The sequence below is a fragment of the Strongylocentrotus purpuratus genome, unplaced genomic scaffold (genome assembly GCF_000002235.5).
Source record: "Strongylocentrotus purpuratus isolate Spur 01 unplaced genomic scaffold, Spur_5.0 spur5_scaffold_8, whole genome shotgun sequence".
NCBI lineage: Eukaryota > Metazoa > Echinodermata > Echinoidea > Camarodonta > Strongylocentrotidae > Strongylocentrotus > Strongylocentrotus purpuratus.
Genome location: NW_022145614.1, coordinates 13,734,177 through 13,755,845, shown reverse-complemented (window position 1 = coordinate 13,755,845; position 21,669 = coordinate 13,734,177). Strand labels below are relative to the sequence as shown.

Sequence of the window (21,669 nt, the reverse complement as noted above, 5' to 3'; positions counted from 1 at the left end):
CAGGGCTGCATGATTGAGCAGTGAATTTGTATTCGCTTTTTTGCATAGACTTACCGCGTATTGCCAGTTACACTGCCGCTGCATGTGCGATCGCCTGTTAAGGGTACAGATTTCTTATTTTCGAAGACATACCGTGCTAAAAATTCTTAATTCTCATTTTCAAATGTTGGCATGTATGCCTTCAGCTCTACCAACGGTACAGGGCTAAGGAAAATTTAGATGTACAGGTTTATATATATATATATATGTGATTTCATGAAATGACATTCCGGATACTTGATAAACCTACTTGGGATTTCTGCCTTATCTTATTTGGACAGTAAATATTTCCTCAAATACTCGCAAGATATGTCTCTAAAGCTGTAATCTTCTATCGTACAGGCCTCAACAGCTTATAAAAATCACCTTGTCTTTGTAATGTCTTTACATGCGCACTATACAAGAACCACTAATGTCATTTGGCAAGACATTAATCTACATTTGCCACACTTGACCCAGGTGAGGTTTCATGTATATATATCGAGCAGGAATCAATTCCATTGCAATTAATCTTTTCTTTTAATAACCCTCACAGCCCCAGCCACCACACTCCCAAGGTGGCACCATCCATTGCCTGGAGAAGAACATCCAATCCCTGGACAAGGCCTGCAAGCTTCAGATCCTTCGCGTGGCTGAGCTCTCCTCCAACGATTACCATGAGGACAGGTCCCTCTTCTTCGCCTGCAAGGAAGATCGGGAGAGGTTCTGCGCCTACTTACATGCCGGTCAGGGCAACATCTACAAGTGCCTCAAGGAACACAAGTTCAGTCCGGAGATGAGCACGGATGTAAGTGCCGTACAAGCCACTATTTTCACGTAAAGATATTTTCGCAGATACAGGGTTCATAGACAAATTTGTGAGTTGTTATATTTGTGTTAAGCCATTTACCACTTCCATTTATATGCTTTGCAATTACTTCCATTTTATCTCTGTGAATCGTGAACTCTTTACTGAGTATATCGTAAACGTCATAATATAAGAATTATTTCAGGAGAACTAAATGAAAATAATCTATTGAAGTGCCCCATTATAATCAGTCTGGTCTCCAATTGCACCCCATGACTCATTGACGTGTTGTGCTACTGTACAGACACCGTGTGCTACATGCCTCATTAATCGCTGGAAATATTTGTGCGTGTTGTTAAATTTGCAATCAATGAATGATTGATGAAATTCACAAAAATGACCCCCCCCCCCCCACCTGCAAGAAAATGACTGCTTAATACATTGTACCCAAATTGCCTCCTGCATCAGTTACCACCTGCCTTTAAAGACCACCTGCCTTTAAAGACCCCATCCCCCCCCCCCCTTTGAATAGTGGTTCTCATTGCAAACATGTACTATAAGACCACCTGCCTATGAAGACCACTTTTCTTGCCTCCCTTGAATCTTCAGATTGCATTGATTTGATTTGGTTTGATTTTTGATTCAACAGTGTAAAGAGAAGCTTACTACCCGGCAGAAGGTTGTTGCCCTGGATTACAAGGTGAACTTCAGGCTGCAGCGTCGGTGCAAGAAGGAGATACAGAACGCTAGATGTCAGGAAACAGCAGCCAAAACCAAGGAGGTCAAATTGGCTGAAATTTTGATATGCTTGGGAAGTGCTGGCAGAGCAGGTTGGTCAAATTCAAATTTCAGCACAAATTTTCCATTTTCAAATGTATAGTAGTTATTTGTAAAGGCAATGCAAAGTTTCCATGGAACCATTGGGCCTCTTGAAACCCTGACCCCACTGAGGACATTTCTTTGACCATCCCGATTCCTCCCTCTAGAGGCTACTGCTCTGTCCATCGAACCATTGGGCCTCTTAAAACCCTGACTTCACTGAGGACATTCCTTTGACCACCTCGATTCCTCCCTCTAGGACACAAAATCAGCGGAGAATGCCAGGCTGAGCTGACCGATACCCGCAAGGAGATCATGTCCGACTATATGATCAACCCTGGGCTCGTCAAGGCCTGCTCCAGTGAGATTGATGTCCAGTGCAAGGGCTTGAGACGAGAGGGAAAGACCATCCACTGCCTCATGGCGCTGGCTAAGAAGGGAGGTATATCGGCTGAATGCAAGAAGGGGGTGAGTGATTCATTCTCAACCTGCCGCAGAGTGACCACCTGTATGTAAAGACCTAAGTCGAGAGAGGTCTTCATTCCAAATATATTAAGACATCACACAAAATGTATGTTTTTTGTTTAAATGCAGCCTACAAGACCTCACTTCTTGTTTTACTTTGTATGTTTAAACTCTATGGGTGCCTCCATGTTCTACTCGTATATTTCACTCCAATCGGTAATGAGCATCTACTGAATCTGTGGCCGTACCCTACACAATAAAACATTTTTAGTATGAATACACTTGTTTCTGTGGGTTTTGTCACATAGCATGAAATGGCAGCAGTGACAAGAACAACTAGAAGCACAATTGATATTTGAAGTCAATTTTTGACTGCCTATGTGACCTTTGACCCCAAAAGTGTAATGATGTACTGGACTTTTGTTTTGCAGCTGTCTACTCTCATGGAAGAGGCTGGTGCTGGATCAGACTACAGAATAGACCCCGCTCTTCGCAATGCTTGTAAGGAGTCCAGAGCCCTTCTCTGCCCCAAGGAAGACGATGCTGAGTAGGTATCCCTAGGATTGTACAACGTGTGCTCCATCATAAGTCGCTCCGGTGATCATTTCTCCATGATAGATTTATTGGACTTGCTGAATTCCTCGCTTCGATACCGAACCCAAGTGTATTCCTAATCCTAACCCTGAACATAAACCTACCTTGAAACCCAAGTGCGACAAATGCCATAGCCCTTTATTTCTTACTAAGTAAGACCCCAAGCGAATGTCAGGTTGTGAGGAGACCAGAGCTATACTGTTCCCAAAGAAAACCAATGCCAAGTAGGTCAATCATTCAATTCAATAATGGTTTTATTAAAAAACAATGCCTCGCAGCCAAAATGCTGAATTGTGCATGTTTACATGTATACATGAGCTTCATTACATAACATTATATTTCATTTGTTACAATCATTCATTCAAACAGTATTCATGTGTAGCATTTAAAATCAATCACTATATATTATTTAAATTTTTAAAATGTTTTAAATTCACAATAGTAATAACAATAATTGATCAAAAGCAATACAATACATAACATACAAATAAGTAAAAAGTTAATACTGAAATTATTGCACCTGTGTCTTTAACAGGTATCCTTAGAATTGTACAACATCTACTCCTGTAATGGCGTTAGGATTAAGGTTTGTAGGTTAGGCTTATTATAGGGTTAGGGTTAGGATTAGGGTTTAAAGGTTAGGTTTATGTTTAGGATTAGGGTTTGAAGGTTAGGTTTATGTTTAGGGATAGGATTAGGGTTTGTAGGTTAGGTTTATGTTTAGGGTAAGGCAAAATGTTGAGTCAAAGGTTTAAAGTCAAGAATTTGGTTAGTGTAGGAAATTACCACACAGCATTTGTTGTGGGAGCAAGTGTCGTACAACCCCAACAATAATTGCTCTGCCAGCAATAGTTGCTCCACCATTGAGCAATCGTTGCTGGAGAAACGATTGTTCAATGGTCGATGTCTGGCACTAGTCACAGTCCCAGCTTTAAATCCTGAACCGAACTTTGTACCTAATCCTAACCCTAAAAATGAACCTATGAAAGCTGTGTGACCATAAGACCTTGAGGAAATGTCTGGGCAGTCCCTCTGGACCTTAATACATCATGTCAGTAGTACCATCAGCAGAAATATCTTAAATTCAGCCCAACTCCACATGATCTGACTTCATTCATACATGTATGCAGATTATAAGATGAAATATATAACATTTAAAAGTAGAAATCTTTACGATTGATATTCTGCACAGTCATTAGTATAGAAAGTTGAATTGCTGTGAATTGTAAATCTGCAAGTCAGGGAAAAGGCCTTACCGGCTTTATTTCAGAGTGATGTCCGACTGACTGCCATGACTGTTTGTCATTTTATCAATTTTCCCTAATTAAGCAACGCTCTCAATAGATTCTTAGAGAGAAAACAGAACACATCAAGTTGAATGATCTACATATCAAATTCAAAGCTTTTCTTTATTTGTATGCGCCTTGAGCATCGCTAGAGATGGATTATATGTTGCGCGTTACAAATATTGTTATTATTAATATTATTGGTGGCATTTATTTTGTTATTTTATCCCAAGTTTGATGGCACGGTTGCTATTTTCATTCCCCATAATGTAATTAGGGATGCCTGTTTTCAGTTTATTTCGCCACTTCAGGCCCTGTCACACACCTGTTTCTGGCTCTTTGTCATATGGAATGTATAGGTGGGGCCTCTTTTCAGGCTAAGTTGGTTTAAATGAATGGTATCCTTGTCTAATAATATAATAATACATATTATTGCATTTTTTCCCCACAGAACTCTGTCTTGTTTAATGGATAATATTGAAGATAACCAGATGATGGATAACTGTGCTGAAAAGCTTTTGGAAATACAATATTTCATCTCCAGAAATTTCAGGTGAGTTGTCTTATTTTCAGTCTTAGCCTTAGCGACCACCTGTCTAGATAACAACCACCTGACCATAATGACCACTAATATTTCCACCACAGAAAAGTATGTACTAACTATCCCGCTTGTAACGACCACCTGCCTAACGCGACAAGCGACCGCCCATTTTGACAGCGCAAGGAAGAAGTAGTGTTGCCTGCACCAGCGGCAGGGCTGTCAGCAGTCATTTGCTGGCTCTCTGCGGTTCCATGACATATGCTCCGCCGACGATTGCTCCGCCGACATTTACTCCGCAAAACGCGACAATTGCTCCGCGACATTTGCTCCGCGACATTTGCTCCGACGTCAAATGCTCCGCCGACACTTGCTCCGCCGACATTTGCTCCGCCGACATTTGCTCCGCCGACAATTGCTCCGCCGACAGATGCTCCGCCGACAATTGCTCCGCCGACGCTCCTCGAACGACAGTTGCTCCGCCGACATTTGCTCTGCCAACAATTGCTCCTCCGACAATTGCTCCTCCGACAATTGCTCCTCCGACATTTGCTCCGCATGAAGCGACACTTGCTCCGGTGACATTTGCTCCGACGACATTTGCTCCGCCGACAATTGCTCCGCCGACAGATGCTCCGCCGACAATTGCTCCTCCTACATTTGCTCCGCATGAAGCGACACTTGCTCCGGTGACATTTGCTCCCCATGAAGCGACATTTGCTCCGGTGACATTTGCTCCGCCCAAAAAGTGTCCCATAAAATACAAATGATACTAGTACTACGACAAATGATTCGCCGACAATATTTTTTATCACGGGTTATTTTTGTTTCTTTTTTTCTTCATTTTCTGAATGCATTTCATGAAATAATGTAGATGAAATGAAATGAATGAATGTTGATAATGTGGGAGGAAAAAGGAGTTACCTAAAAGTCATTTCGAATATACTGAAATAACTTTCCATCTATCAGTATCACTGTACGTCCCATATAATGTACACTAAACACTCATTACATGTCGTGGGAAGTTTTTAAAAAAAAGTAGAGCAGCAAGCCACATTCCCCAATACGCGCATACCTCCTAGTTAATTTCAAACAGCTCATCAATATGTAAGACCTGACCTCAATGCAAGCAGGCACATGCATCTTACTAGGTAAACCATTTGCAAGTAAAGCATTATACAATGTACTAGGTCATCATGGAAGTTCTAGAAAACAACAGGGGAGGGATCAAAATAAGCTTTGAAGGGCACTTATATGTAAAGAAGAGAACTCATTCAGACTGGAAAATTAGATGGCAGCCTCTCTGCTTATTCCCATTTATACAAATGATTTTGTTGCAGTTTGATGTTAGTTCTTCATGATAAGCCAATTGCTCTTCTTCCGGTGGTTCCGTGAGTCCCTTAAAGTCGGTGAAAACAAAGTACTCGAATGAGACAGGGTGTTTTACACACTAATATATATATATTTAGTAAAGCACTTAACTGAAGGAAAGGAACCTATAGAAAACGGACTGGATATTATTGAAAATACTATTCTAAAAAAAAATGTACTTCATGTACTACATAACGTTACAATTTCATGAGAGAAATAGAACTCGAGAGGGGGAGAAGAGAAGAAGTGATGAAAATGAAAGAAGACTAATAGCATGAAAGGAAAGAAAAGAGCTAAGAAGACAAGAAAAGGGTGTGAAAAGGAAAAGGAGGAGCAAGAGAGAGAGAGAGAAAGATAGCCTTGAGTTTTGGATCAGCTAATGAGTAATACATGAAACAGATTTTGAGCGGAGTAATTATCTTTCGCCGGAGAACTTGCTTAAGGAGCTATAACTTGATTTTTTTTTTAAATCAAACATTATGGGGAAAAGCAAAAAACGGCTGAGCATTTATTGCCCTCATTACCAGAGGAGCATTCATGTCTTCCACGAGGCCGCACTTTTGGATCAGAGAGCAATTGTATTGTCGGCGGAGCATTGTCTTTTACGGGGTACTTTTGGGGAGGAACAACAATTATTGTCGTAGAAGCCTTTGTATTTTACCGGGCACTTTTTGAGCGGAGCAAATGTCGGTGGAACAATTGTCGGCGGAGCAAATGTCGCGGAGCAAATGTCCGAGGAGCAATTGTCGGCGGAGCAAATGTCACCGGAGCAAGTGTCGCTTCAGGCGGAGCAAATGTCGGCGGAGCAACTGTCGTTCGAGGAGCATTTGTCACCGGAGCAATTGTCGCGTTTTTCGGAGCAATTATCGGCGGAGCAATTGTCGGCGGAGCAATTGTCGGCGGAGCAAATGTCGGCGGAGCAAATGTCGCGTTTTACGGAGTAAATGTCGGCGGAGCAATCGTCGATGGAGCATGTGTCGGGTTACCCTCTCTGCTGCTGTCGTTACACAGAAACGCATACACAAGCAAGGCCGTCCACTGTAGCTTCATGTCACAGGCACAGGCACTATCATACATGGATAGTTACAAACTATTCATTCACTCACGAAACGACACTAAAAGAACTTTAAACAATCCAGAATACTGACAGGGGACGTTCTCAGGACACATTCTCTCCATGGCTATCCACTATGCGTGCATACGTGAATAATAAAGTGGCCCATGATTAGCATGACATTCTTTTATAGTACGTTATGATTACCATAATTTTGTTTTCACTGCATGATCACCTTTGTCCTTTCTCTCTGTCTCTATAGGCTAGACCCTCTTCTCTTTAAAAACTGTGAATCGGATGCCGGAACATTTTGCTACGAGGAGCAGTGGCAGGAAAAAGAGGAGACTCCCAGCGGACTTGTATTCTCCTGTCTTCATCGTCATCTCCATGACCACTCCCAACCAGTAAGTATGCTCCCCGCTGAGAGCAAAAAGGGCATTAAGTCATATACTTTACATAGCGTGAGCCTCCTTGTGGCCCTGAACTTAAGAACTCATTGCTGACCATGAGGCATCTGTAAGAACCCTCTCTTGTCTTTTGAAAACCTGAAGGGTTTTTATGCCTCCGTTACGAAGTAGCCGGAGGCATTATGTTTTCGGGTTGTCCGTTCGTCCGTACGTCCGTCTGTACGTACGTACGTCCCGTTCTCGTGATCGCGTTATCTGAAGAACTGATTGACGGATTCCTGCCAAACTTTAGTCATGTATGTATCTTGCAGAGCCGATGAACTGATTAGATTTTGGGGTCACGAGGTCAGAGGTCAAAGGTCAAAGGTCACAGGGGTCATTATGTATGCAAAAACGGCTCGTGATCGCGTTATCTGAAGAACCGATTGATGCATGGATTCCTGTCAAACTTAGGTCATGTATGTTACTTGCAGAGCCGATGAACTGATTAGATTTTGGGGTCATGAGCTCAAGGTCAAAGGTCATGCGGCTCATTATGTATGCAAAAATAGCTTGTGATCGCATTATCATTAAAACAGATTGATGGATTCCTGCCAAACTTAGATCATGTATGTATCTTGCAGAGCCAATGAACTGAGTAGATTCTTGAGTCATGAGGTCAAAGGTCATGGGCTCATTATGTATGCAAAAATAGCATGTGAATGCATTCTCATTAGAACTGACAGATGGATTACTATTTAACTCAGGACATCTTGCAGAGCCAATGAACTGAGTAAATTTTAGGGTCATGAGGTCAAAGATCAAAGGGTCATATATGTACAATGTATATGAGAAATTGCTTGTAATCACGATATTCTGAGAACCTGTTAATGGATTACAATTGATCTTGAATTTGAAAAATTTCTTCTGATTTGGTATGTAAAATTGCTCTATGACGGAGGCATCATTTTCGACTGCGCGCAGTTGAAGTTCCATCTAGTTACTCATGTACCTTTACAATGTTGTATAATTCAAACGGTATGTTTGCTAAAGAATTTCCTTGCCATGCATCCTTCAGTATGTGGAGGGCTGAATGTACCGTCATGTAATGGTGATTGCAAGAGTTGGTCATTGATTTTGTCCGCTGAAGGCAAGAAGAGCGTTAACACATACTTTACACAGAGTTATCATCCTGTGGCTCTCAACAGTTGCCTAGCACAGATTGAATGTGATGACCTGAAAAAAGAGAGAGAAAGAGAGTGAGATAGATAGATTTATAGATAGAAAGAGATATAGAGAGACAAGGAGGGGAAGAGAGAGAGATGGAGAGAAAAAGAGAGAGGGGGAGAGGGAGAGAGAGAGAGGGGGGGTGGGGGAGAGAGAGAGAGATAGAAAGAGAAAGAGGTAGAAAGATAGAAATAGGGAGAGATAGAGCGAGCAAGCATAGTATCCTGGCCCTCTGTTAAAACTCCTTTATTTTGTACTTCAGCTTCAATCCCGTTGTGCTGACCAAGTCCACCGTGTTCTCCGTCAGAGGGCTGTGAGCGTGTACCTCAACCCAAGGATAGAAGAGAACTGCCGGGTCGATTTGGGCGCGCACTGTAACGACAAGACCAAGAGAGGAGAGGTAAGCAACAAAAAGTCTGCTGTCTTGAGACTTGCAAGAAACACATCTTGTTTAAAGCCCCTCTAAAGTGCTGGGAGCCCTCAAAATTTGATGGCAAAATTTTTATTTAGATTGTATCATAATGTGAAAGAGGCTGCATTTAAGACACATTTCTGCAAGGATTTTCAAAACGAATGTGTTTGAAGTCGAATAATGATGAAAGAATACAAAATTAGGTTTTCTGCGTACAACAGAAAACCCAAATTATGTATTCTTTTATCAATATTTGAGCAGACCAACTATCAACTGAAATTATACTTTTAACATCAATTTAGGTTCATTTCGTTCCTTCGTGTCTCCTTAGATCAAGATTAGTATCTTGATCTTCGGAGTAGTTGCTACAACCGGCCGTGTCAGACACGTTGCCCCGGGGTGTGAGACAGGACTCTTGTAGAATGCCCCCACTTAACACAATTATAACAATTAACATTACATTTAATTAAAAGAATGAGGCGATTAGTATTACTCTCATGTTACGGGGAAAAAATATTATGTGAATATAACCCCAAAACGGCCTAAAAACACTCCATCCGGCAGGCGGAGGGCAATGACTTGTCCAAAAAGAAGAAAAAGAAAAGAAAAAAAGAAACAGGTTAGTATCACACTTTTCTTCAGTGGCCAGATGTGATAGATGTTTAAAAATTAAATCCTTTTCTGATGCAGACACACATAAGGTTGTCTGCATAATACCATAATAATAGGTAATGTATTAAAAGCCAAATGACGGAATACCCTGGACTTGCCTTATATAATTTGATTGTATATGAGGTAGGAAACTGACTTAAGTAGGATTAAAGCCTGTCTGTACTAGTTTGGCCAGGGGGATTAGACCACCCTGCATGGTCACCCGACAGGTGGTTATCTCCTCAAATTAGCTCTCAATTAACATAAGAAATAGGTGATCATGGGGGACCAACAGGCACCGATTAGGCATTGTTTGCTATATAGAGGGCGCAAGTAGCTATAAGGAGTGCAGTGGGGCTTTAAACTTGTTAATTTTGCAGGAATTGAGGTGCCTTCAAGACCACCTGGATGATCTGGGACAGAAGTGCAGGCAAGCTGTGGGCAACTTCACTGTGGAAGAAGCAGAAGATGTGCAGATGAACAGGAAGCTCATCGCAGCATGCGCTCCAATGCTCAGGAAGTTCTGCCAGGTGAGAAAAGAAGGTGGAGTTGTGGTAAAGATGAAAAATACATTTCTTAGCTTTCTCTTCTTCTTCTTCTTCCTCTTCAATCTGCCTCCTTCAATACTGAAGATTCTTGCACATGCCGTATACACCAGGGTTTCCCCCTACTCTTATACAAATAGTGCAGTGGGTTCTTAACCTGCAAGGGTGGTGACTCTCCTGTACACGTCATGTGCGGAAGAATATCATAGAAGGAACGTCCCTGAAAAGGATTGCTTTTCAAATGCACAAATACCCTCTTCTCATTTCAAACATGACAAGAAGCAGCTGCACAGTTTGGATCCCAACTTTCATGCCACATGTGCGTGTAGAGTCCCATCATATTGCTCTGATTGTCTCATTTTCGCTCGCGTGAACATTGCCAGCACAAACCATTGACCTCTACCTCCTGGACGGATCATCGCCCATTCCCATTCACTATACGTTACGTACTAAAAGGCTGTATTGTCTGACCGTTCATGAATATTCATGTTTTTGCTAAACTCGGCAAAATGTTTGCTTTTACTAAATGGAAAAATGACGGTGGGGGGGTTGGATGAAATGGACATAATGAACCAAGCAGAAGTGATCTATGATAATTCATGCTTCTTATCCTTCGTGTACTTGACCTATAATCTTAAAATCGCTTGGCAAACTGAGTCCAAAGTTCGACTTGTTTCACATGTGTACTATAGGCAATGACGAGCTTGCAACCTATTTTGATCAAATTACGGTGGGTGAACTTTCAAAAGTCAATGGGACATGAGGGTTCCAATGAAAGAGCTAGTGATAACGTAAGTCGGGGTGGATGTGCTTTTCGTTTAAACAAAAAATGAATTTTTAACAATTTTTTTTGTACAATTCCATAGGCTAACATGTATGGCTGCTGACTCTGACGATAGGGGGCATTGTGAAATGAGACTAAACGGAGCTATATGTATACATGTACCTATTTCTGTGTGCAACGTTATGTGACTCTCGGCAAGACGATTCAATTTCTTATTCTTTTGGTGATTCTGAGACCTCTCAGTTTATTCCTATTCTTCTGTACTTCATTGTTGATCTTTCCCAATTTCCTCCAAGCACCTTCTTTCGCAATGTTATTGCTTGTTTTGTCTTAAAAATTATAAAATTTGTAGTGAAGTGTTTCCAATGTGATTTGAATCAATATTTGATTGTCAGTATATAGACTGTATCGCTAAGAAAATGGAGAATTATTTTTTTATAAAAAAGAGAAATGATAAATTTTGAAAGCTCTGTTATAGTAAAAGTTTACTTAGATCAAGAAGTTTACTTACATCAAACAATTTAGAGCTTTTAATGAATAGTTGAGTTTGATTATTCATCAGAATACGGGCCAAAGTATTATCACTATAATTCTGTTTTTATATGTTTGTCTTATTTTATATTGGTTTAAAAAAGCTAAACTACCGGTAAGTCTTTGTATTTTTGTATTATTTTTCTCTCAGGATAAGTTGAAAGCTAAGAGAGTTGATGAAGGAGAAGCTTTGAAATGTTTGATAGAACACAAGAATGATGATGAGATGGAGGCTAAATGCCAGGCCAGCATTGAACATTTTCAACTTGTAAGTATCCTGTTAGATGAGTGGGTCATCAATGAAGGAAAGGATCAGGCCTGATAATTACCTGATTTTTGCTCAGTTTCTTAAAACTGATTTTTTTTTTTTTTGCTGATTTTTTGCTGATTTCACAGATTTTTACAGATTTTGCCGATTCATTATGTCATCTTTTTTGGTGCTGATTTTCCTGTTAAATTTTTTTTGGAGATTTTTCCTTTTTTTTTTTAGAAGGTTTTGGATTTTTTTTTGTATGTGTGTGTGTGCTCATTATCACCCCTGGGAAAGATGGATGGATGGATGGATGAATTAGTTAGTTAATTAGTTAGTGAATGAATGATTAGATATCACTAAATATCAGGCTAGCATTGAACATTTCCAACTTGTAAGTATCATGTTAAATGAAAGTTTCATGGATAAAGGGAAGGATGGATGGATACTAAATATCACGCTTGCATTGGACATTTAAAAGAACACTGATGTTTTTTAAAAAAAAAATTCAATACAAATAACCTGTTTGCGATATATACATCCTGTTTGCATTTACAGATTCAGTTGAAAGATTACCGATTCACTTTCAAATTCAAGGAAAGCTGTCACAAAGATGTTCTTAAACTCTGCAAAGGAAGCCGAGATAAGTGAGTTAATACAAGGATACATGATTTATAAATCTGCATTGTTTTCAATAATTTTCTTAACAGTGTATCGTTTTATTAAAAAAAAAAAAAAAGGAGTTGTGCATTTTCACATTATGATCTTATCCTTTTCAGGCCTTCTGTCTTTGTATGTATCCCGAAGTGATTCAGATATTTAGTTTACTATTCAGAAATATTTGTTAGTATTGCCAGTAATAGGACTCCTAACAAACATTAGCTGCCAGTAGTATGATTCCATTAAACCTTGGAGCATGACCGTTCTTTTCACAAAAATCGTTTTATTTATTGAAAGGAAGCAAATTATTTTGCATGGCAAGTCCAAAGTTTATGACCACTAGTTATGTAACAAATCAAACCAAAGATTTAAGTTTACCTGGTTTTTTAATGAAGTTGTTAGCCCATCCAGAGCGAGGAATTACCCAGTAAAATGATGCTCAAAATGTCACTCGATGATTTACGTTCATTGTACCATTTTATCTGAGACACAAGTGAACAAGAAATCTTCTAAGACTTGCCCTAGCGTCAATCAACCCACTGCTGCCCCATTTCACTACCAATCCCTTAACCATAGGAAAGAAATGAGCCTGCCGCAGACAGTCATCTTTTTCACATGCAAATTAGTTTTGCCGCAGACTTGCCGCACCATTGCCGCATACTCTTCATCGTGTATATTCGTGTATATTCATTTGGAAGGTCATCATAGAAGACACAACACACGCTTTCAAAGCTCTTTATGACAAAGAGTCTGCATAAATATTCATATCCCATATAGAACTGCTGCATTCTTTCTGCATACTCTTTCATATCCACACCAGTTAAAGGTACTATGTCCCATTTGCAGGCCAAAAAAATGAAAAGGTTAAATTCCAACGGCATTTGAAAGATAATACTAATTTAGAACGTCCCCCCAAAAAGGGGGCTTGGAAATGTCTTTAATAGTAGGAGACCAGCCAGTAGGTCCCGTGACCAATCTCTGGGAACAAAGGTTTGAAAGTGTTTTTGTGTTCCCTGATAAATACCGAACAATTTTGACTTGGGCTGCCCCCTTGAAAATCCCAGGCATTTTCGTGAGGGGTCAACAAAGGTCACACAGGGATAGAAATTCAAATAGTTCCAATCGTGTCAACATGCATTTTAAATTACTCGTCTGGTCATGAGGATAACAAAAATGTATAGTTTGCTATACCTCCGACCTTAAATGAGGGCGCTATGGTCAAAAACGTTGAAAGGTCAACACACTTATGACTGGTGGTCAAATTTACCAACACAGTAAACCTTATTAAATTGCATATCAAATTACTCATCTGGCCATAAGGATTCCAAAAATGTATAGGTTGTTATACCTCCGACCTAAAATGAGGGCGCTATGGTAAAAAAGGTCAATGCACTTTAGAAAATCACCAACACAGTTAACATTGTCCGATTCTAATGATTTTAGGATCTAATAATATGTTTTCTGACATGGCAAATTCAACTATACAACTTTCAAAAGTAAAAGTGCTTATACCTTGACCATGTACATTAAAAATGGCTGCCGTTTCGGTGACAAACATCTAACAATTCTTATCCATGGGTTTGGGAAAATTTCAAGGTTATGGCAACCAATTTTGATTTTAAAAGTTGCTTAAAGACTTTGACAAAAGATTTATTTTTTATTAATTTTTTTTCTTCTTTTTTTTATATATTTTTTTTAAATGTAATAATCGGGGGTGCGGCCTATACGGCGCTGCGGCCTTATCGCCGGCAAATACGGTAGTCTGATTTTCAGACCATTGTACCGAATGATTGTACGTTTTATGCTGTGCAAAGATTCTATCGGTTTAATTTTGGCCATTCCAAGAAGTGGGTTATTGATGTAGACAAATGCTTATGCATGTACCCTTTACAGCTCATTTTATGTTATTACAAAAGAAGTAAAAAAGCCAGTCAGTCACCCAATAGTGTCCGACAGTGAAGGCTAAAAAGTAAATGGGTTTCCTTGCATAATTAGAATATTAGGACACTGCTAACGTTTAAATTTCACATATACATGTAGAATACATACACGATATATTCTTAATTCCTTCAAAGTTCTACAGAATTTGATGTTGGCTGCAAAAGGGACATAGTATCTTTAATGCAGTCTTACAGGAAGGCTGCTGTAGAGCCATGCATTAATTGCATCATTCTAGCACCTTGAAGTAGAAACAGCTAGAACAGGCGGAATTGCTTCAAAAATTCTACAAATGTGGGTAACACAATGCAGAAGTAGAGGTAGAGGTAAAAATACAATAACTGCATACAGGCGCGCCGGAAGCAGTTTGGGATTGGGGGGGCAAACATTCCAGGGGGCTCACCTTCCGAGGGCAGTGACGTAATGAGAAAAAACGTTCGGAAGGGGGGGGGGCAGACGAAAAATCTGCATCACCACCAGTCTTACACGTTACATGCAGGTCCCGCGGAACGTTTTTCAAAGTGAAGTATTAACGATCAGGTAGAGCGTAAATTGGCGTGGGGTCCAGCCTCGGCAGGGTGTCAAGGGGCTGAGCCCCCGGAAGCTCAGGGATTTTAGGTATTTAATTACGGTTAGATGAGCATCCAGGGGCCTCTTTAAGGCCATTGACGTGTTCCAGAGGGGGGGGGGGAGCCCCCAGAAGCTCAGAGGTTTTAATATTTAACTACGGTCAGATGAGCAACCAGGGGCCGCCCTAGGGCACTTGGTGGGGTCCAGGGGGCAGGGCCCCCGGAAGCTCAGGGGTTTTAGGTATTGAATAATGGTCAGATGAGCATCCAGGGGCCCGCCTTATAGGGCCCTTGGTGGGGTCCAGGGGGCAGAGTCCCCGGAAGCTCAGGGGTTTTAGGTATTTAATTACGGTCAGATGAGCATCCAGGGGCCCGCCTTAGGGCCCTTGGTGGGGTCCGGGGGCGGAGCACCCGTAAGCTCTGGGGTTTTAGGCATTTAATTACGGTCAGATGAGCATTTTTTATGCCTTATTTGTGACATTGGCAGGTCACTTATTTTTTCTCTCCGTCTTTCTTTCTTTTTCTCTTTAACATACTTTTTCAAAAAGTGAGGGGGGAGGGGCTCGAGCCCAGCCACTTTGCAGACCATGTCATAAAGGCTTCTAAATAAGCGTATTTTTCGCCCGACTGTAATTTGGGAATTTCTTATTTTCCAACAAACGCATAAAAAGGTATGACTTAAAAAAAATGGAGAAAAAATACCGGAAAATCATGTCATAACAGCAACATGTGTAAATCACTGGTATCGTATAGATATACCCCCCCCCCCATCAGTACGCCAGCGTTCAGGGGCTCATGTCTTCTCACCCCTATAACAAAACCAAAAAAACAGACACGTTTTCCCATTCTCGCACAATATGTCCACGATATGCGCGTATCGCTATTATAAACCGTATAGGTAGCATGCGCAATGTTTATAAAAATTTAATTCCTGTGAACTTTCCTTTTCTTTGAATGGAATGGTATATGTGCTTTAATTCAGGTTTTTATTATTGTTATGTTCTTTTGGGTTAAAAATACAAACCATGTTTATTCCTTTACTGCTTTTTTTTTTTTTTTTTGGAGGGGGGGGGCGTTTTTGGGGGGCAAAAATGCGTTTTGCCCCCCCACTTTTTTGACTGGGGGGGCAACTGCCCCCCCTGCCCCCCCACTTCCGGCGCCTATGACTGCATACACATAGTCCAGAGTAGAGTCACAGATCCATATGCTACATGTGCACACATTACACAACAGTGACAACAAAAAAGTGAGTTAGTGGGGTTGAAGATAAGATCACATGGCACAACGACAAAAGTTTGAAATAGTCTGTTAATTCCTCAGTCTCCTCGCTATGTAACAAATTCCTCTCATGGTACCAGTTAGAACCTGAAGCAAATAACATATTGTTTGGTTTGACAGAAGCTAAAAAGACAAATAACACAGGAATTTACAAGATTAAGCTTGGGCAAAGTTTCATTCTGCCACAGATCTGCCGCAGACTGTTCCTGTGGCATACTGTTATGTGCGGCGAGTCTGGAGCAAAGTTTCATTCTGCCGCAGACTGTTCCTGCAGCATACTCTTTGCCGCAGACTTTTTACTTTCCTATACCTCTATTCTTTCCTTAGGCCCTCTATCATCAATTGCCTGACCTTAGCTGTGCGTGATAGTGTCTTACAACAAAAGGAACCACCTGTAGATCCAGAGTGCCGCTCGCAACTTAAGTTTGAGTTACTTCAGAGGGTGAGTGAGGGTCTTGTAGAGGTCGAGTAGAGGTCGTATGGGGTTAAATTGGGGTCATGGTGGGGGCAGGTAGGGCCACTAGGCCCTTTATCATCAATCGTCTGAGCCAGCTGTGTGTGACACTGTCTTACAACCACCTGTAGATCCAGAGTGCCGTATGGTAGAGTAAAGTAGAGGTCGTATGGGGTTAGATTGGGGTCATGTTGAGATCATGTAGGTGTCAAGGAGGGGTCACCGTAGGGCTAGGGCTATATTGGAGTCATCTAGGGGTTGGGTAGTGTCAAGTAGAGCTTAGGTTCGATCCATATTAGGGTCAAACAGGAGGGAAACTTCCTCAAAGACGACTGGTTCCATGTACTCAGGCTTGTTATAAGACTATTTTTTGGTGAAAGAGTTTTTATGCCTCCGTTACGAAGTAGCCGGAGGCATTATGTTTTCGGGTTGTCCATCCGTACGTCCCATTCTCGTGATCGCGTTATCTCAAGAACCGACCAATGGATTCCTACCATACTTTGGTCATATATGTAACTTGCAGAGCCAATGAATTGATTAGATTTTGGGGTCACGAGGTCAAAGGTCACAGGACTCATTATGTATGCAAGAATATAGCTCATGATTGCGTTATCTCAAGAACTGAGAGATGGATTCCTGCCCTAGCTTAGGTCATGTATGTGTCTTTCAGAGCCAATGAATTGAATAGATTTTGGGGTTAGGAGGTCAAGGTCAAAGGTCATGGGACTCATTATGTATGCAAAATTAGCTTATGATCGCATTATCATTAGAACCGATTGATTGATTACCATCAAACTCAAGACATGTATGTATCTTGTAGAGCCAATGAACTGAGTAGATTTTGGGGTCATGAGGTCAAAGATCAAAGGGTCATACATGTATACGAGAAATAGCTTGTAATTACAATATTCTGAGAACCTGTTCATGGATTAATTACAATCAAACTTCAATTTGAAAAATTTCTTCTGTTTTGGTTTGTAAAATTGCTCTGACGGAGGCATCATTTTCGACTGCGTGCAAGTCAAAGTTCCATCTAGTTGTTTTTTTGTGTGTGTGTTGTGTGAACTTCTGCAATTTGAAGTATATTCAAGGATACCCATTTTGCTTCTCTAGAATGAAAACATCAAGTTCGATCCCGAGCTCACGAAAGCGTGCGGCGAGGAAGTCACCAAGCTTTGCCCCACGGTGACCCAGGGCAATGCCAGGGTGATGGAGTGCCTATGGTCCCACCAGGAAGAACTGGGCAATGACTGCCACGTCAAGGTCTTCAACAGGGAGAAAGAGATGGCTGCCAAACCTGACATTGATTATGCCCTCATGCATTCCTGCAAGAAAACCATCAAGGTACATCACTTTTCTTCATTGTTCTTGTTCCTTAAAGACACACATGTACAATGTATACCTAGCGTGCTTGCTTGCTAGCTAGGTGCTTTGTCTTTTCCAGACATTAGTGATCAAGACTGTCCATCTGCTTCTATCTCTGGCACTATGATTCCAGTCAGCCTATTGAATGGATCCATATATTTTACATGCTGTCTTCTTCACTTTTCCATGATTGTTTCTTTTATTCAGTGTGATGTTGATTCCTAAACTTGTTTTCATTACTGGAACTGCCTTAAAATAGGCCTTAAAACTTAGTAATATGGTATAAAAGTGTAATGGTTTACAATAAAAACGTCTTTAGAAAGGCTTTCCATAACAAGTGATATGTTAAATGATTCATGAAGATGTTGTTCCTGTTTCCTTTGATTCTTGATGTTTTCCAGACCAAGTGTAAAGACGTAGACCCTGATAAATTGATTGACTGTCTGAAAGAGCACAAAGATGATCCTGGTACAGGACCAAGGTAAGACTCAACTTTAACAGATCTTGATAATAAAAGGGGGGGGGGGAGGGGATCATATGATAGGGAGATGTGGGTTGGTCTAGCGGTAATGTCTGTGGTACGATCAGCTCTCTGTTCTTTGCCTTCAAACTGACTCGGCGAACCCCGGTTCTAGACTGAGTCACGCTTTTGGATGGTGACATTAAAGGTCGGGTCATATCTGATGGATACACGCCTGTAAAAAACAATCCTATCTGATCTATTTAAGAAAGAAATGTCTGTTGTAGAACCTGTCTAGAAAGGCCACCTGCCTACAGTGGCCACTCTCTCTCTCTCTCTCTCTCTCTCTCTCTCTCTCTTTCTCCATTTAGCTTGGCTTGCCTCAATAGAGAGCTTTGACTGTAATAACCGCAGATATCTAAAGGCTGAATTCCTTCTTCTTTACCTCGATCCACAGATGCAGGATGGTGCTGAACAAGCGGCAGATAGAGCGCAACTCTAACATCATGCTCAATCCTCTGCTGCGCAAGGCCTGCAAGATGGACATTCCAAAGTTCTGCAAAGACGTGGAGAATGAGATGAAGAGTAACCCCACTGACATGGAGGGAAAGATCATCGGCTGCCTCAGAGGGCAGTTCTCCAAGAGACAACCTGTGAGTAGAACTCAGTTTGTATTTATGCAAGTCCAAGGTGTTTGGACATTTGCTGTTTCATTTGTTACCCAAAATAGAGAAACTAACAAAAATTAACTGGAAAGTTTAATCTTATTTGTATTTGATCTGACCCAAGCTCTAGTAGGGCTATAAATTTGATAAAATCATGTTGGTAGCGTATGAGACTTATATATCTAGACAATATCTATACTTGCCCAAGTTTTAAGCTACACGTGACCAGATAAAAGGCATATGCTCCCCTCCCCTCCCCTCCCGTCCCACAACCAGTTGAATAGTAGTAATAAGTAAGGTGAAAGGTGGAGATGAGGAAATGGTGAGGGGAAAAGATGAAAGGACCGTCCTTCTACTGATGGCCATGTTAATTTGCATGCCATTCAAAGTACAAATCTGGTTGTGTCTAAGATGTTCAGAAATATATTTTCCTCTTTTCTTTTTTTCTTGATCACAGACGTTAAGTCCGGCCTGTGACAAGCATATGGGTGGAGTAAGTATTACAAGGTTATTTTTTCTTTTAGAAGCTTTTAGAGCTTTTAGATTGCAATGATAGGTATAATTTGAGGTTACGGTAACAAATCTCATGAGTGAATCCCTCATCCTTTTTGCTTATCCATGCTGATCATTGCCAAACATGTTTTCAGCGAAAAATATACAAAAATGTGTTGCAATTGACTCAAAATCAGATTTTGTGTTTTTCAAACTCTTTACAAAACGATGCACCTATGATAGAGCATCGCTCGCTGTGAATCTTAAAGCCTGTCTGCACTAGTTTGGCCAGGAGGAATTAGACCTCCCTGCATGGTCACTGACAGGTGATTATCTCATCAAATAAGCTCTCAATTAACATAAGAAAAAGGGGATCATGGGGGACCAACGGTCAATGCTTAGGCATTGTTTGCTAAATAGAGGGAACAAGTAGCTACAAGTAGTGCAGTCCCGCTTTAACAATTGGTTGGTTGAGGTGTTGTGGTCTAGGAGCTAGTAGTTAACATTTGGCGGAGCTGTGGATCAAATGGCTTGCTGTGCGAGTTCCAGCAGCGGCACTCATTACAAAGATCTTTGTATTTGTAACTCTCATCCCAGGTGTACTAAATAGGTACCTGGTGGGAAGTATTTCCTTGAATTCTCTCAGCATTGCTTTGCTAAAGCCATGGTGATAGTAGGTGTATGCATACCGCATGTGCCTTGATTATCCCCCTGCAGTGGATATGAATATATAACACAGAAAACTTTAATTATTTATGGTACCAACCTGTAAACTAATTTTGAGGTTGGTAGAAGTTTACACTACGTGGGGATATGAATGTAGCCGTTATTGTTATCAATATTTTAATTTTGTACAGTTGTTGAAGGAAGGTGCAGAGGATTACCGGCTGGACCGCAACTTGGTCAAGTACTGCTCCCATACCATCAAAGAGAAATGTTCCGAGGAGATGGATAACCCTGGAACTGGTAGAGTGGAGGAGTGCCTCAAGGCTCATCTTAGTGAAATCAAGGATGAAAAATGCCAACAGGTCAGTGGTCGTCACAGTGATCATGATGTTGGTTGTAATTGTGGTTGTGATTGTGTGGGCGGGTGGTTATGGTGATGGTAATGGTGATGGTGGTTTTGATGGTACTGATGGTGATAGTTTTAATGGTGGTGGTGATGGTTTTGATGATGGTATTAATTGTGGTGGTGATTAGGGTTCTGATAGAGGTAGTGATGGTTGCGGTGATCGTTGTTGCGATGGATACCATCCGAAAGAGAAGTGTTCTAAGGAGATGGATAACCCAGGAACCGGTAATGTGGAGGTGTGCCTCATGGCTCATCTTAGTAACAAAGATACTGTCATTATTGAATCTTCTTTAATTTGTGTTTTGTTTAACAGCAACTGGTAAATCTTTTCCTTGAGGGCCTAGCCGATATCCATGTTGATCCTCTGCTCTACAAGGCTTGTGCTTTAGACATCAAACATTACTGTGCAGGCATCCCACAAGGACAGGGCCAACGTAAGTGTAATATTCCTTTAGAAGCAGCCATGCTGAAGTCGGGATGTTAAGGCTGGAGTTAAAAGGAGAGTCAAGTGAGGCAGATACCAGTGCAACTCAGAAACCCACTATTAGTATTTTTATGCCTCCTACAAAGTAGCCGGAGGCATTATGTTTTCGGGTTGTCCGTCCGTCCCGTTCTCGTGATCGCGTTATCTCAAGAACCAATAGATGGATTCCTGCCAAACTTGGGTCATGTATGTATCTTGCAGAGCCAATGAACTGATTAGATTTTGGGGTCACAATTTCAAAGGTCACAGGGCTCATTATGTATGCAAAAATAGCTTGTGAACGTATTATCAGTAGAACCAATTAATGGATTGATTACTATCAAACTCAAGACTTGTATGTATCTTGCAGAGCCAATGAACTGATTAGATTTTAGGGTCATGAGGTCAAAGTCCAAAGGTCATGGGGCTCATTATGTATGCAAAAATAGCTTGTGAAAGTATTATCATTAGGAGTTTGTGAAACAGTGATGTAGTCGAGGCCAGTAGTTCTGAG

At 41.0% G+C, this 21,669-nt stretch overlaps 1 protein-coding gene across 4 annotated transcripts in view; it reads left to right on the top strand.

Moving 5' to 3' along the window:
* Positions 1–21,669, top strand: part of LOC115920222 (Golgi apparatus protein 1-like) — a 49,362-nt gene that overhangs the window by 25,672 nt on the left and 2,021 nt on the right. For all 4 annotated transcript variants that reach the window (XM_030975529.1, XM_030975528.1, XM_030975527.1 and 1 more), the window contains exons 8-24: positions 575–826; positions 1,476–1,656; positions 1,905–2,113; positions 2,542–2,657; positions 4,442–4,543; positions 7,216–7,357; positions 8,829–8,966; positions 10,010–10,159; positions 11,641–11,757; positions 12,298–12,386; positions 16,512–16,626; positions 17,752–17,982; positions 18,405–18,484; positions 18,921–19,116; positions 19,586–19,621; positions 20,478–20,648; positions 21,006–21,126. In XM_030975529.1, the coding sequence (XP_030831389.1) occupies positions 575–826; positions 1,476–1,656; positions 1,905–2,113; positions 2,542–2,657; positions 4,442–4,543; positions 7,216–7,357; positions 8,829–8,966; positions 10,010–10,159; positions 11,641–11,757; positions 12,298–12,386; positions 16,512–16,626; positions 17,752–17,982; positions 18,405–18,484; positions 18,921–19,116; positions 19,586–19,621; positions 20,478–20,648; positions 21,006–21,126 (2,446 nt within the window). The remainder of the gene's footprint in view (positions 1–574; positions 827–1,475; positions 1,657–1,904; positions 2,114–2,541; positions 2,658–4,441; positions 4,544–7,215; positions 7,358–8,828; positions 8,967–10,009; positions 10,160–11,640; positions 11,758–12,297; positions 12,387–16,511; positions 16,627–17,751; positions 17,983–18,404; positions 18,485–18,920; positions 19,117–19,585; positions 19,622–20,477; positions 20,649–21,005; positions 21,127–21,669) is intronic.